This window comes from Lolium rigidum, chromosome 2, assembly GCF_022539505.1.
Source record: "Lolium rigidum isolate FL_2022 chromosome 2, APGP_CSIRO_Lrig_0.1, whole genome shotgun sequence".
In the NCBI taxonomy this organism is placed as follows: Eukaryota; Viridiplantae; Streptophyta; class Magnoliopsida; order Poales; family Poaceae; genus Lolium; species Lolium rigidum.
In genome coordinates this window covers 273,822,005-273,837,953 of record NC_061509.1, presented here as the reverse complement: position 1 = coordinate 273,837,953, position 15,949 = coordinate 273,822,005, and the positions used below count along the sequence as shown (strand labels likewise).

General features: G+C 44.8%; 1 protein-coding gene across 1 annotated transcript; it reads right to left on the bottom strand.

Moving 5' to 3' along the window:
• Positions 1 to 7,203: 7,203 nt before the first annotated feature.
• Positions 7,204 to 12,075, bottom strand: LOC124693459 (clathrin interactor EPSIN 2-like). The gene is made up of 13 exons (XM_047226934.1): positions 11,959 to 12,075; positions 11,801 to 11,852; positions 11,593 to 11,672; positions 11,419 to 11,497; positions 11,248 to 11,331; positions 10,970 to 11,115; positions 10,565 to 10,864; positions 10,384 to 10,425; positions 10,205 to 10,303; positions 9,944 to 10,128; positions 9,543 to 9,742; positions 8,230 to 9,175; positions 7,204 to 8,124 (listed from the first exon to the last, which is right to left on the bottom strand). The coding sequence occupies exons 1-13, from the start codon at positions 11,991 to 11,993 to the stop codon at positions 7,565 to 7,567; spliced, it is 2,808 nt and encodes a 935-aa protein (XP_047082890.1). The 5' UTR covers positions 11,994 to 12,075; the 3' UTR covers positions 7,204 to 7,564.
• Positions 12,076 to 15,949: the final 3,874 nt, after the last annotated feature.

Genomic DNA, 15,949 nt, shown 5'->3' with positions numbered 1-15,949 from the left:
CAACGGTCTAAAGCCCAATTCATTTTGGAAGGAGACTCGAATACGCGATATTTCCATGGTATTGCCAATGGGAGACATCGGAAAAAACGTATTCATTCTCTGCATCAGGATGAAGGACTGATTGAAGGCCATGAGCAACTCAAATCTTACATTACTAATTATTATAAAGGTCTGTTTGGTCCTCCGGATGAAAGCCTTTTTTCTCTAAACGAGGACTTAACAGACGACATACCCCAAGTTTCTGTTGAGGAAAATGGCTTACTAACCGCACCTTACACTGAGGATGAGGTTCAGAAGGCAATTTTCCAGATGGAATGCAACAAAGCACCGGGTCCAGATGGTTTTCCAGCGGAGTTTTATCAAACCTACTGGGACACTATTAAATCGGACCTTCTAGATTTGTTCAGTGAACTCCACACAGGACAACTAGAACTATTTCGTCTAAATTTTGGTGAAGTAATTTTGTTACCGAAGGTTAATGAGGCAGAAAGGATACAACAATATAGACCTATTTGCCTCTTAAACGTCAGTTTCAAGATTTTCACGAAAGTGGCCACCATTAGACTAAATACGGTTGCGGATCATGTCGTTAGACCATCGCAAACCGCTTTCATGCAAGGGAGAAATATCCTTGATGGAGTGGCGGTTTTACATGAGACAGTACATGAGATGCATTCTAAGAAATTAAATGGGGTTATTTTAAAATTAGATTTCGAAAAGGCTTACGACAAGGTCAAGTGGTCTTTCCTTCAGCAGACACTCAGGATGAAAGGTTTTTCTCCTGAATGGCGCGCTCTAATAAATGATTTTGTGTTTGGAGGTAGTGTGGCAATTCGGGTTAATGATGACACCGACCATTATTTCCAAACACGAAAAGGGTTACGCCAAGGGGATCCGCTATCACCCATGTTATTCAACATTGTGGCGGATATGCTGGCGATACTCATAGAACGAGCCAAGTCTGATGGTCGGATTGAAGGAGTGATTCCACATCCGGTTGATGGTGGTTTATCTATCCTTCAATATGCCGATGATACAATTCTTTTTATGGATCATGATCTCGATAAAGCTCAAAACCTGAAATTAATTTTGGTGGCATTTGAGCAGTTGTCGGGATTGAAAATAAATTTCCATAAAAGTGAATTATTCTGCTTCGGTGATGCCCAAGATGATACAGCCCTCTATACGGAGCTGTTTGGTTGTGGGCAAGGCCAGCTTCCTATTCGCTATTTGGGTATTCCGATTCATTATCGGAGACTTACAATTGCCGAATGGAAAATAGTGGAAGAAAGATTACGAAACGCCTTAGCAAGTTGGAAAGGTAAATTGCTGTCCCCGGGAGGAAGACCGATACTCATTAATTCGGTACTAACAAATATGGTACTCGTATATGTTATCATTCTTCCTATTACCAAAAGGAATTCTGCATAAACTCGATTATTATCGATCCGCATTCTTTTGGCAAGGGGACAGCGAGAAAAGAAAGTATCGACTCGGTTAAATGGAGTATAGTTTGTAGTCCCAAAGATCAAGGCGGCCTTGGAGTTCATGACTTAGAGGTCAAGAATTCGGCGCTCGCCGGGTAAATGGCTTTTTAAGCTCCTTACCGAGGATGGGATTTGGCAAACTATTCTTCGGAGAAAATATATCGGCTCCAAGACGCTATCCCAAGTGGTTTGGAAACCCGGGATTCACACTTCTGGGCTGGTCTACTGGCGACGAAAGATGTCTTTTTCCGCCATGGAACTTTCTCTATTAAGAATGGAGCACAGATACGTTTCTGGGAAGATGCTTGGTTAGACAATGCACCCCTATGTGAACAGTATCCTGTGTTGTATAGTATCGTTCATCGTAAAGGAGATACCATTGCTACAGTAATGGCTACCTTTCCTCCGAACGTGACGTTCAGACGAGTTTTGCTAGGACAGAGGCTATTAGCGTGGAACACCTTAATTCAAAGGCTGGAGGATATTAATTTATCATCTGAACCGGATGAATTTAGGTGGAATCTACACGTAGATGGCTCGTTCTCCGTCAAATCTCTCGTACAATGCTATACTCCATTCTGATATACCGGTGGATAATAATAAGAAAATTTGGAAGATGAAGATACCATTAAAAATAAAAATATTCGGATGGTATCTTCGTCGAGGGGTCATCCTCACCAAAGACAATCTTGTTAAGCGGAATTGGCGGGGAAGTAAGCGATGCGTTTTTTGTGAACACGATGAAACAATCAAACATCTCTTCTTCCAATGCCGGCTTGCGAGGTCTATTTGGTCCGTCATCCAAGTAGCGTCTACCTTGTACCCTCCGACTAGTGTGGCCAATGTCTTTGGCAATTGGCTTCATGGTATAGAGCCAAGGTTTAAGTTGCTTCTTAGGGTGGGGGCGCTAGCAGTTATCTGGGCGCTTTGGCTAAGTAGAAATGACAAGATTTTTAATGATAAAAATTGCTCTTTGTTGCAGGTCATCTACAGATGTACAGGTATTCTCCGTTCGTGGTTACCTCTTCAGCGCATGGAGAATCGAGACCTATTTACGGAGGTCTGTACACGGTTGGAGACTACGGCGAGGGATACTTTTTCCCTACATGGGTGGCAGCATAGTCTACGGATTGAAGCCCCACCCACACCTTAGGCGATATATGATTTCATCGTTCCGATATGTATTTCGCCTAGTTTCCTTTTTTAAGTTAGACCTTTTATGGACCAAAAAGACTCATAAAACGGCTGTGTGCACCCTGGTTGTGCAGAGGCTGGATGTAATTGCTTCTCCAAAGTAATAGAGCATCCTTTATCAAAAAAAACAAGAGTGGAAGAGACGCGGTCCAGCTTGAAAACCAAGCTCACAGAATTCGGTTGCTTCACTGCATGCGGCATACATATCGCGGCCGTGCCACTCAACTGCTTGTGACTCGCTGTAGTGAGGACGTGAGGTACATCCATGCACACAAAATATCGAGTGTTACATGAGAGGGGCGATAAATATAAAAAAAAAATCGATAATCATATTCAAAAGTTTCGAGATAATATTAATTCCTCTTTATAGATGCATAAACATGCATGATTGCTATGAGGGTGCAAACATTCGTTACAAAAAACATGTTGTATTTTGGGTTTCACAAATATCGCCAAAATATGTCTCTAAATAGGCATTAAAATATTCACATTTGTCATTTATTGTGTAAGAACGGAATGCATCATCAATGAAAGGGCCAGTCAGTGAAATCAAAAGTTTCAAGATAATATTAGTTTCCCTTCAATAAAATAAAAAATAAGTATAAAATATCAGTATAAATCAATGGATTCCACTTAAACATGTATTGTTGTTGTGTTAATTTTCTAATCTTATACCCTTTTCATCAATGGACTCCTGATGTCTACAAATGAGTGTGGTTCGTTCGACAAATCCCTAGCTCTATATCTATCTCTGAGGTGTTTGGGATCCCGACTCCGACCAAGAGAGAACTTTAACCAAAAGTTTATTGTGATGTTTTTTTTTCAAATAACAATTAAGATGAAAGAGGGTGAGGACTCATGTCTTCTTTGAAACTCAAGACTCATTTCAGCTTTCCGACCAAGCTCAAATGTCTCTATTACTCATTGATTATGCTTCCTCTTAATTAAACTGCACTATGCCAAGTTTTCAACTACACCATAGATTTCCGATCAAGGTCAAATTTCTCTATTACTCATTGATTACAGTCCGTGTTAATTAAACTGCATTATGACAAGGTTAGACCATAGAGACAAACGGGTATCACCTATTTATACTGATCTTTTTTACTTATTTTTTGATTTTATTTAAGGGAAAATATTGTGCTTACCTTTTTATGTTAGCATTCACATAAAATATATCTAATATTCATTTTTTATATGTAGCACCATTAACAACATATATTTGAAAATAACATACGATTCTAACGTTTATCCTCACGATTCCTAACACGGAACAATGTTAATCATAGAAATGTTGCGAGTATTTCAGTTTTGGTTTGCTATATGTATAAGATTCTTGTGCGAAATGAATTTCTTCTAGATCTAAGCAGAGCAAGAAAAGAAGATGACAAAACCACATTTCTACGGGGATTAATTACTGTCACTCAAGTGTATCGCAGTATGTTTATATGCATATTTTCCTATTTTATTATGTGTTGATATACTAGAGGATTCTACAACACATGAGACTAATAAATAATGCTAATTCCCAAGGGGGGTTCGTACATTTTTACATGTGAGGATTTTCGGTGACTTTATGTAGAGAAGATTACCTATACTAAATAGTTGATTGTAGGGCGAACCATCTTCATGTTGATTTTGTCGTCATTGCCTCTCTTCTTTGCTCTTTTTTGTTCAAAATTAGTAAGACTCTTATTTTCTCGTAGGTTCAATAGCTGACGGTGACACATTTGGATATCCTTATATTATCGCATGTCTAGTGTCGATATAATGTTTTATCTTACGGTTTGAATACTTATAAGTTTGTGTGGTCATGTTTTATGGAAAATAAACAAATACCTACGAGCAAGAGCACATAATGACTCGATTAAAGAGTAGAGGATAGTGGAAACAAGATCATACATGACATCCATGTCAAAATTAGATGAATAGACTATTCAAATGGGACAAAAGTAAATGAAATAAAAAATGGTATTCTCCACTGTAGTGTTCTAATTTGTGTAATGATACTAGAAAGAAAGTATCTAAAATAGTAAAATAAAAGTTATCAACATTTAGTTGGTCTTCCCTATCTACAAGTATAAATTATTATAATTTCAGTTCATTAAGTAGTTAAGATATTGTTATTCCAACCAAACTATGGTCTTAATATTCAACATGTATTATAAGAACTTGAACATTTATTATATGTTTGTTTTTATCATGTTAAAAGCAGTGGTCATCGAAATGAACAATCGAGCTAAGCAAATCACAAACTACAACTAATTAATGATGTTATTAGTTCTGCGTATTTTCATTAATTAAGCGAGAAGTTAAGATAGTTTACAACATATGGCCAAAAAGATGGCCCAAAAAGACAAGAAATTACTCTCACAACATTATATCTCCCAAATGCTTTGCCCTTAGGGATCTCCACATAGTTGATTTTTTTATGTTGGCGGAGATGGTCGCTAGCATGGGAAAATTCTTCTAAAAACCCACGTGTTCCTCGATCTCATACTAAATTTTCCAACAAACAAGCATGAGTAGCGACTTAATCGAGATCTTGTGGGTGCCTTCAATATTTGTGATGGGAACCAGTGGCAGAGCTCATATAGAAGAGTTGGGTTCAACTGAACCCAACGAAACTTTTCCTCGTTGAATTAGTCTTTGAAGATTTCTTATTAGTGGAAGAATACATCACAAGTAACATAGCTAACCCTAATGAAATTCAATACTTTTTTTAAGGAAGACCCCAGAGGAGCTCCATTCAATGAACATGTGGCAGATGCAATTTACATCGAGGCCCTTTACAAGATTCGCCCTATAGAACCTAGTATTTGAAGATAGAGCCTCAAAATATGCGAAAAACACAATGTCTAAAAAAATACAATCAAGGACACATGTGTCTCTGCCACCAGTCGTCGGCGATCTTCAGGTGTTGCCACCGAAATCAGAGGGTTGGATGCTCGAAAACCCTCTCCCGACGACAAGATCCCGCCATCAGCCACTTCTAAGAACCCGGGGACGAACCACTTGGCTTCCTAGAGGCACCGAGCTCCGGCGAGGGATTGAAGAAACAACCTCTGTAGTGGAGGTTGTAGAAAGGCCGCCATGTCGAGCGAAGATCACGGAAGCAGCATCGGCCACCATGTGTTCCGATCGCGAACAGCTCCGGCGCCACCTTGATCTTGCACCAGCAGTTGCTCCCTTCATCTTCCTTCCGTCACCATGCCAGCCAAGAAGAAGAAGAGGAGCAACTCCACCAGATCGAAGCTGACCAGCAGCACCAACGACGGGCTTATTCAAAGGGTAGACCGCGAGGTCCCCGCCGCATATCTTTGGCTCCAACCTCTGGAGCACCATAAGCAGGAAGACCACCACCGCCAGCCGTCATGAACCTCCCGAGAGGTCCGGTGACCTAATCCCCATCGGCATAACGCTATACTCCATAGAGTGAACAACACCTAAAGCTAACCTACTGCTACTATGAACAAGGAGGAGCCGACCTCCTCCCCTGCGCCTCTCCGGCCGGCGAGGCCACCGGAGACGAGAGGGGGGAGGAGCCGGAGAGAGGTGGTGGACTCTCAACGGATAGAGGAGAGAGAAAGAGAGAGGAGAGAAATGAGAGCCCCCCCCCCCCCCCCCCCCGAAATCCTAACCCACCAATCTTTGACGTTGAGGATGGAGATCCAGAGGCTGACGAACCAATCCAGGAAACCAAGCCATCGCTGAACTATACCCCAAATGTGAATGGAGTATAAGCGGCCAAAAATAAGATGACCATCGATCTCTTGCTTTCGCATGCAAAACTGACAAAGACCACAATTTGGCCAACCCTTCTGACGTAATGAGTGTGGTTGAGATCCCGTTTTGCAAAATCAACCAAGTGAAGAAGTTACACTTTGGTTTGGCCTAGTTGCCACACAAAGTCGGCCTCATAGATGTTGTCGACACACCCTCAAATGGTGCATAGCAGGCCGATGATCCAAATAGTGTCGGAGGTCAAGCGGTTCCAAATGATGGGTCGTGGATGCATGAAGGAGTTGGGTATTTTTGGAGCATCATTTAAAGTGAGACAAATTTCGTTAGTTGATGCACATTTAAACATCATGCGGAGTCAATTTTACTCACCCGCTCGCTACCCAAAAGAGATAGAAGGGGCACCTTCGGCTTTAAACCATTTAACCACAGCTTGTGCCAAAATTTTGCAATGCTCTCATCTTCCATATTTATGGTCTGTGAGGTTGTAAAAAGGGTCTATGTCAACCTCGTCGCATGGAGTTCCGGTACCAACCATGTATGCGTCAGGGTGGCCCATTCAAGCCAGTGCCATCTTAGACAAAGAGCACGTGTGAACTTTGGAAGATCCAACACACCAAGACCACCCAAAATTTTGGCCTACAAAGAAGATCCCAGTTCACCTTACGAAGACGCTTGAGGGGTTGTCTACTGTGGTTACAAAGCCTCGTTGGTACAACTCTAACTGTGGTGACAAACAAAACGAAGTACAGGAAATATACTTCAGCGAAAATCCAAGACAGATCCAACAAAATGGTACATCCTTTTATTGTCTATCCAGCAAGAATGCTGAAACAAATAGTATACGTTCACTGACAAGAGTAGCCTACTGGGAATTATACAACTACAGCCAAGCTTGTAATATCATGCGGGTTTTGTATCCGACACAACGGGACAGTTGTGGCACTGCCCGCATTCTCATATCAAAATACATTTCAGTAGATACATTATCCAACATGGATAGAAAAGAAGAAAGAATAGTGATGAAAATTATACCCCCCCAAACAAAAGAAATCGTACATATGGAAAACCCAGGTGACCAAAATACAAATGCCTGCTAAACTGTTTCCTCAAACCATCGCTGTGTAATCCACCATATAATCTCACCTGTACCCACCATACGGCTGCTGCCCGCCATATCCAGCACCCATTTGATTGTAGCCAGCGCCAGGCATTCCGCCAGGAGCCATTCCCATGGGAGGCCTCATCCCCATCCCCTGGTTCATGCCCATGTTCATCCCCAAGGGTTGTTGGTTCATCCCCATCCCCATTCCCATTTGTTGTTGGTTCATCCCCATCGGTTGTTGGTTCATCCCCATCGGATGCTGGTTCATCCCCATCCCCATTCCCATGGGCTGTTGTTGGTTCATACCCATCCCCATCTGTGGGTTCATTCCCATTCCCATCCCCATTGGTCGGTTCATTCCCATTCCACCACCATAACCAGCACCAGCACCAACACCCCTGCCGGCACCCATTGGGTTGGAAGGAGGTGCCGCAGCACTTGCACCAGCCCGACCTATGCCAGAGCCAGAGCCCATGGCTTTGCCCATGGTGATCGTAGATACTACAGGTGCTTGAGAGATTTTCTTTTCAAACCTTTTGTCCTTCCGATTCATTGAATCAAAGTCCACTCCAATATCTGCATGTGGATTGGTTTTTGCTGTAACAAAAAAAATACAATCAAATCAGATCAGATCACCACAAAAGATGTAGAATATGGGCATTGCAGAAAAAAGAGGCCAGGATGCAGAGACAGGCCACTTACATCCAGAAATGTTGAAATCGACAAGACCCCGAGTCAATGTATCAGACCAAACTGTAGATTTAGGCTCGAATTTCTTCACTGGCTCAGTCTGCCTAACTTGCATGGCTGAAATGATTGTTTCTGGCGGAGCTGATGAACTTGACTGCAACGGAATGTTGCCACCAGAAGGCATCGAATTTGGGGCAATAAAAGGCTGAGATGCCACTCGAGAAATTGATGTTGGCTGTGGCACTGCTGCTGCAGTTGGTGGGAGGAAGCTCTGCTGAGGCGGATATTGATTCACAGAAGCTGGAAGATGAGAAGGCTGCTGAGGCATATAGGATGGTGCTCCATTCTGTGAAGCTGCAAGATGAGAAGGCTGCTGAGGCATATAGGATGGTGCTCCATTCTGTGAAGCTGCAAGATGAGAAGGCTGCTGAGGCATATAGGATGGTGCTCCATTCTGTGAAGGAACCCCAGACAGGCCAGTGCCTGAAGCCGGTGGCATAAAAAAGTTTGACGGGTCTGATTGTTGATTGGGAGCTGCAGGTTGAGGTGCCTGTGCAGGAGCAAATGATGTCGCAGCAGGTTGCGGAAATGAAGATGGGTTGGTGGCTGCAGGATGTGCTGGTGGATGAGCAAACGTGGGAGCAGCATGAGTATTGGGCGCTGCTGCTTGAAATACAGAAGGGTTTGCATGAGAAACGCCGGAAGGTACGGAGGATGTGCTTCCAAAAATATCCTGTTGTCCAGGTGCGGCGTTGGATGGAAAACTGAGATCGCCAAGAGTATCTTCAAAACCAAAGCTAGCGGCTGAAGCAAGCTGGAAAGGATTTGCATCTGCACCAGGTCCAGTGGACTGGAATGAACCAGCAGGTGCCGCATTTGTCTGAGGAACTCCATGATTTTCCTCATGAACTGCCTTGAAAGGAGTTGGATCACCAAAAGGATTTGAAGCATCAATTTCCTACAATGTTTAAAAGACAAAAGGAGATCTGAATGTTTGCTTGCATTAGCTACTACGACTATATTAGAAGGGAAACAAACCAGTCATTGCATCAATCAGAAGAAAACACTTGACATTTTAATTTGAAACAGTTCTACTGACTGAAATTTAGCCAGCATCACTCCTGATGCATGGAGACTTTTTGTTTGACAGAAGACTATATACAGTACTAGTGCTTAATTTATCCAGATTGCTGGATCCATGGAATCGTAAGCAAGTAGGCCAGTAACAAACAAATTTAAGAATCAGTCTATTGTAAAATTGCATCACAATCCCATAATAGGATTACTAATATGTGCAAATGAAAATAAATTTTGCAGCTCAATACCTCACTGAATCCAGTAGAAGCTGGTGGCATGCCCATGAAACTATTTGTCTCGAATCCTGAATTTGCTGGTGGCTCAACATTTGGGGTGGCAGTTGCCTGAGGCACAGAAACCAAAGCCAGCTCACCAATAGGATCTGACCCAAATAAATCCATCTCGAAGCTATTCACTGCTGGTGAGGGGTTCACTGGAGGTGAAGCATCTGAAAGGATACAGATAAGCAAAAGAAAATAGTATTTACTTCACCACAAATCAAAACTGCAAACAGATGTGCTAGCTTAGTCAATTCCTCCATGCAGCTGTTCTTGCATATAAATAAACAAGAAATAAAAACTTGCATGCATATATTTTCCATTACTGGTTTATTGATGAGCAAGTTGACTGCCAAAAGAGTAAAGTATACCTGGCACTGATCCACGTGGATCAAACTCATCAAAACCATTAGGTTCAGCATGAGCAGGTGATTGTGCAGCTACAACTTCGACAGGCTTATCATGAACACCATTAACTTGCCCTGGGGGAGAGCTTGCTCTGGGAATAGATGGAGAAGGTAACTTTGGTGCAGCAGCTGGCACACTCACTCCATTTCTGAAATTGATGGATGACACAGGTTTCAGAATCCATTATTCGATCTATGGGTTTACATTTAGGCTAGAATCATCACCTTTCTTCATGATGATTGTCCTGGGCATCTCTTGTGACATTTTCATAGGTCGGTGGTGGTGAAGCAATCTGCTGGTTAGAAGGCTTCCGCTCTATAGGCCTGATGGAGTAGGTAGAACTTAAGACAACTAGGTCCAGAACAAGCTAAAAAGTAAGAACTTAATAAAACTCATTTCTTACCTCTCATCCTGAGTAGGCGCGTCAGCGTTGCTGCCACGGCCCCTGCAACAGAAACAGGAAAATGTTTTTAAAAAGGGATCTATAATTTAGTGATACACAAATAACAGTGATGAAGATCATCTTCTGGCCATGCAAAAATAGCAAGGAAGAATTTTAGGTCAATATAAGAGATGAAACAGACCGGGATGAATAAGCCTCTTCCTCGCCATAGCTCCTGCGACCTGATCCTTCCGCATATTCAGGGTTGCTATTACTTCCTCTGTATTCATCCTCTCTGTTGCGATCATTAGAATCCCTGGAATAGCGGTCTCCTTCCCGGTTGGGCGTATCTCCAGCACCACTGTATCTGTCGTCATCTCTATATCCATCTCTTTCCCTCCCATAGCCATTCCTGTTATCATATCTACCACCTTCATAGCGGTCATTGTCATACCCGCCTGGACTCCTGTGTGCTCCACTCGTGGCAAATGAACTCCGATACCTATAAAGGAACAGCGGAAGCAAATCAGCACAACAATACATGTGCAAAAAACACTACGCGCCGATCAGACATTCGAAGCAAACATAATGCAAGTTAAACACTCACTTGTCTCTGGTAGCAAGTGCCTTCTGCCTAACTTCCTGTACTCTTTCCTTATCATTAACTAAGCTAACGAGGCTCTGGGATTTCCGTCGTACATTGCTACCCTGATCTCTCCCACTAGAATCGATATACTGGAAGTCAGCCAGTGCCTGCAAATTCAATGATATTATTAGAGCATCAAGCAAGTACGATACAGAAACCTAAGATGAGAAGCTTATATGGCCTTGAAACAGGTATCACGCTAAAGCATATGGTAAAGAAAAGAGGATCAATAGCATTACCGATATCTGGTAAGCATGCTCCCGTATGTCATCAATAACTCGCTCAGTGCCATGCGCAACCAGGTAATCGAGCACAATCAATCCCTACGTCTCAGCAAGAGATAGCATCAGATTCGTCTGTCCACCGCATTATTAACATGAGACTGATATTTGCAGATAAAACCATAATACCTTGTAAACATGCCGCCAGTTCTTGCCAGTGTCACTGACCCTCTTCCACACAATGTTCATGATCATCTGATACTCGTGACTGCAAACACATAAAGCATGCATGTAAGAACAGAAAACCAGGTCTGCGCTCAGCAACACGCCAATCAATCACCAACAAAAACCTGAAGAGCTTACTAGTTATTTGTGGCCTGGGCGATCTCCGCCAGGAGGGATCCATGCGGGCCCCACGGCTCGTTGCTTGTGGCGTCCAGAATCTGTTTTCAGGCCATCGAGAGCGGGCGCATGTTAAGATCATGCTTCGTAGCAGCTCAGGAGTAATCGAATTCGGCAACAGCATGCTGAACACATGCTTGCAGCTGTATGTATGAATGAGATCTCTCACCTTTTGTTCCGTGCCGGGCACCTTCAGGACCTTCTTGTTCACCCCTCTTTTCCTGCGACGGGGAGGACGAGAATCAGATGAGTGCTAGTACGGGCCAAGGTGCGGAACCTCGGAATTGGACACGGGGGATGGGATGGGATGGGAAGGGAAGCACGTACAGGTCCCGGACCGTCTGGTCGAACACTTTCTTCATGGCGCCCTCCGAATATAGCTAGCTGGCTTGTTGTTGCGCGCCCAGCTCTCCTCCCCCTCCTCCTCGTCGGCGGGCAGGAACCCTGCGCAATCCGTCGGTGAGATCCAAGCTGCCAAACATTTCGACTCCGGTTCCCAAATGAAGCATCGCAAAGCATCGACGTACACCAGAAAAAGCAAAGCTCGAAACGAACGAACGAACGAACGAACGATCCCAACAACCAAAACGGAGCGGAGGCAATCCGGCACGGAAAGCGGGCGCGGCGCTCAACAGCAAAAAAAATCGAATAGGAGGAGATCCGCGTGCACAGCTCGCGGCCCAGATCTAGCGGCGGCGCCGACACGCTCCGACGCCGCGCCCCCGGGGGGAGATCTGGCCGGTACTCGTCCCCGGGCGATGCAGCGTGGATCGCGCGAGGCAGAAGCGAAGAAGCAACCAGCGGGAGGAGGACGAACCTGAGGAGGCAGGACGAGCGCGCGCGGCGGGATCGGGCGGCTCCCGCTGCGCTGGCGGTCGACGCGCGGGCGCGCGCGCCGGCGAGGCGAGCCGGGCGTCGGCGGCGGCGGGAGTCAAAGGGGATTCCACGCACGCGGCGGGGGCGCGAGGTCGGCGAGCGAGGAATGGGGGCTGGCGGGGTGCGCTTTCCTCTGGGTCTCGTTTCTTCTTCCTCTTCTCCTGCCTGAGTTGTCGCAGCCAGCCAGCCTACAATGTGTAGAAGAATAATTATCTCGTTTCTTTTGTGCTTCCTCTGCCTGCTGGTGGCTCGGTTGGTTAATTGATTTAATTGGTAAGCGGCGGGTTAGCGACGCCTGATTAGTTGCGAGCTTTAAAAAGTCCGGTGTACATGCTGCTCTGTACAAGGTAAGTTGGGGTGTATATTTCTGTGTGCGTGAAGGAGTTAACTAAAACAAGAATGGCTGAGTGAGCTGGGACTTGAGCTAGACAGAGAAAGGACAGGCAGGAATTGTTTATTCTTTCTGCTACTTGATTAAGATAGTCTATACATATTCTTTCCTTGTCTATATGCTTCTTAATTTACAAGTATATTTTGTGTGTGTTAATTAGAGCTAGTTATATTTTTACGTTAATTTACATACGACGTCGGTGCACCAAACGCAACAGATACACACCTCTAGCTCCGGGGTTGTCGTCGCGACTTACACCACTCGGTACCGAACCCGCACACGAGCCACATCACCACACGACCAACCGTCTCGTAGCCCACTCTACCCTGACGGCCGTCTGTTGTCGCGCCAAATTTGGGCCTCTGCGTCGGTGCGATGATGTGTGCAACATACGTGATCATCATTTTTGCACTGGTAGGCTGGTCAACGAAGCTCGGTCCTATTTATTTCACAAATATATATATATACCCTACCTAGGCCATTATACCAACCATGACACTAAGGAGCTACCAGTACAATACCAGGTACGCCTAGTACATTTTTAATGATTATGGTAGTTGATAGGACGCTATTTTTCACATGCTTTGCCCATGGCAACAAATACAGAATTATTACACACAAAATATTTAGATGAAAATGGATACATCACCCATCATTGAACATCTCTGGTTACTCCCTCGGAAATTAATGCACTTTCGTCCTCTTGTTATACAACCACATGTTTCGCTCTTCGCTACATACAATATATATTCATCAATCCAATTGTAGTAGTGAAGCGGCAACAACCATAGTGATAAACGAGAAGATAAAATGGGGGTGCGAAGAAGTAGTAGTCTAGCAGTGTGTCGCGTCATAGAGTTTTGTGGTGTGTACTGCATAATAATAGGAGGCATCAGGGGAAGTTTACGGGAAAAGCAAGAGAGCTATACAGGTCTCATGCTACCCATTCTTAGATCTAAATCCACATGATGCCTATACCTCTAGTTCCGATGATCTACGCTTGTTCATCCCGGTGTGCTTATCCCAGCTCTTCCGCTAGAAAGCATGTGGAGCCTTCGATTTACTCATCGGGAATCCCTTATCTCTATACATAGTCATACCGTGGTCCACAATGGAACACATCACATACATAAGCATGCAACCCACACAACGTCTACATGTAAATGTCGAGTAGCTCCACGGTCAAGGAAGCCAGGTTCACATCCCCGTGAATATCCTCGATTGAAAAGATTAGTGGGCACTTTCATTTGGATATAGAATGAGAACGAGCTAATTCAGAAATTAGTTGAATAATGAGAAGGATAGAAATTGTTAAGGTCTGCACAATATCCGTTCTCAAATAAGTGCACTATTAACTCTTGCCCTAAGTTAAATTGTTAAAACTTTGATCAACTTTATGGGGGAAAAAAAGTAACAACATATGTAAATTCAAATGGGTGTAATGTGGAACGACATTTAAGACGAGCCTGGTGATACTAAATGTCGCCACTTCTCCCGTAAAATTGATCAAACTTCAAAAAATTTGACTGAAAATATGATCTAGACGTGCGCTTATTTGAGGACGGAGGCAGTAGGGCCCGTCTCAAAGAAATATATGGGCATGCTTGTTAAGTTAGCTTCTTGAACAAATTGCTAGTCACGTCGCAAATGTCTAACGAAGCTGTTATCATCACCTGAGGAGAGTTGGTTTGAGCGAGACACGAGGAGGTTATATGAGATTGACAGCCATCCAATGGTTCTAACATGCGTACTGGTAGAGCCTTGGACGGTGTCAACTTTCAAACATGTCAGTTCAGCATGTCAAGTGCTTAGTTGTTTACATACTTCTACTAGTAGACTGTAGAATTCTGGAGAGGAGAAAAAATTTGCTGGTGTTTCTTACATTTAGCTGTGTAAATGGAAGGTCGGTCTGGCGAGCTTGAATTTCTTGTGTGGGAAAGTGGGTTCGTCTTGTTGTCTCACGTGCGGAGGAAGGAACACGGGGAGAAGTATAAAGACAGAGCGAGTCGGAGAAGTGTGCTTTTCAAAATTCAGTGAAAGCTGGTTCGGCCAGGCCACCGAAACGAAGGAAGAAACAGGCAAGGGGAATAGCGCCCGGCAGGTGACAACCGACAGGCCACCGCCTCTCCTCTCTTCCCACGCAGCCTACCTGGCCACGTACCCAAACCATCGCACGGTCTGAACACCGGGAAATGCACCCAAAGGAAGGCTGCAATGGGATCTCCCCTCGTCTTTTCCCGGTGGAAGAATAGAATAGATCCCAGCTGACGTCAGTTCACACCCGGATGCTGCAGGCAGGTATTTTATTCCTCCTCTTTTTCCGCAGTAATTAGAGCATCTCCACTTCTCCAGCAGTTTGAGACCCCTCGGACCAAATCTGGACTTAACAAACGCCGGATTGAATGAAAAAAGAGTGTTGGTGACAACACAAAAGCATCGCCCAATAGTTTAGCGATCGGATCAGCCACATTCCGGTGATCGAAACAGAAACAAGACGATAATAGGCAAATCGGTGGTCCCTTCCTGCGGCTTGTCTGGCGCGGAATCGGGCGGCGATGCATCGTCGGCCGCCGGTGTCGTGGGAGTGGACGTCGAAGGGGAGGACGAAGCAGTCGACGGAGGCCGGAGGATATCTTGGCGATGGGCGTCGTACCAAGCCCTCATCTCCTCATCCATCTTGCTGTCGTTGCCGCCAATCAGGAACGCCGGGTCGGTGTTCCTCTTCTTCGCCATATAGGTTGCTTTCAGCAAGGCGATCCGGACGCCCTGGTTGGCGAGCATCTCCTTCCCACGCATGTCGTACTTGTCATCCCTCCTGGCGTCGTGCGCCATCGGGGGCGCCACCTAACAGCAAAAAAATCGGATTGGAGATCCACGTGCACAGCTCGCGGCCCAGATCTAGCAGCGACGCCGACAAGCTCCGATGCCGCGCCCCCCGGGGGGAGACCTGGCCGTTCCTCGCCCCCCGGGTGATGTAGCGTGGATCACGCGAGACAGAAGCAGGCAAACAAGCAGCGGGATGAACCTGAGAAGGCAAGACGAGCGCGGCGG

What these genes read in the sequence shown, in the direction of transcription:
- LOC124693459 (XM_047226934.1), bottom strand. Translation starts at nt 11,993, where the DNA reads ATGAAGAAAGTGTTCGACCAGACGGTCCGGGACCT. An exon ending in GACCAGACGGTCCGGGACCT is followed by an intron (nt 11,853 to 11,958) that starts GTACGTGCTTCC and finishes TCCCCGTCGCAG; the next exon opens with GAAAAGAGGGGTGAACAAGA. An exon ending in TCCACGTGGATCAGTGCCAG is followed by an intron (nt 9,743 to 9,943) that starts GTATACTTTACT and finishes GTATCCTTTCAG; the next exon opens with ATGCTTCACCTCCAGTGAAC.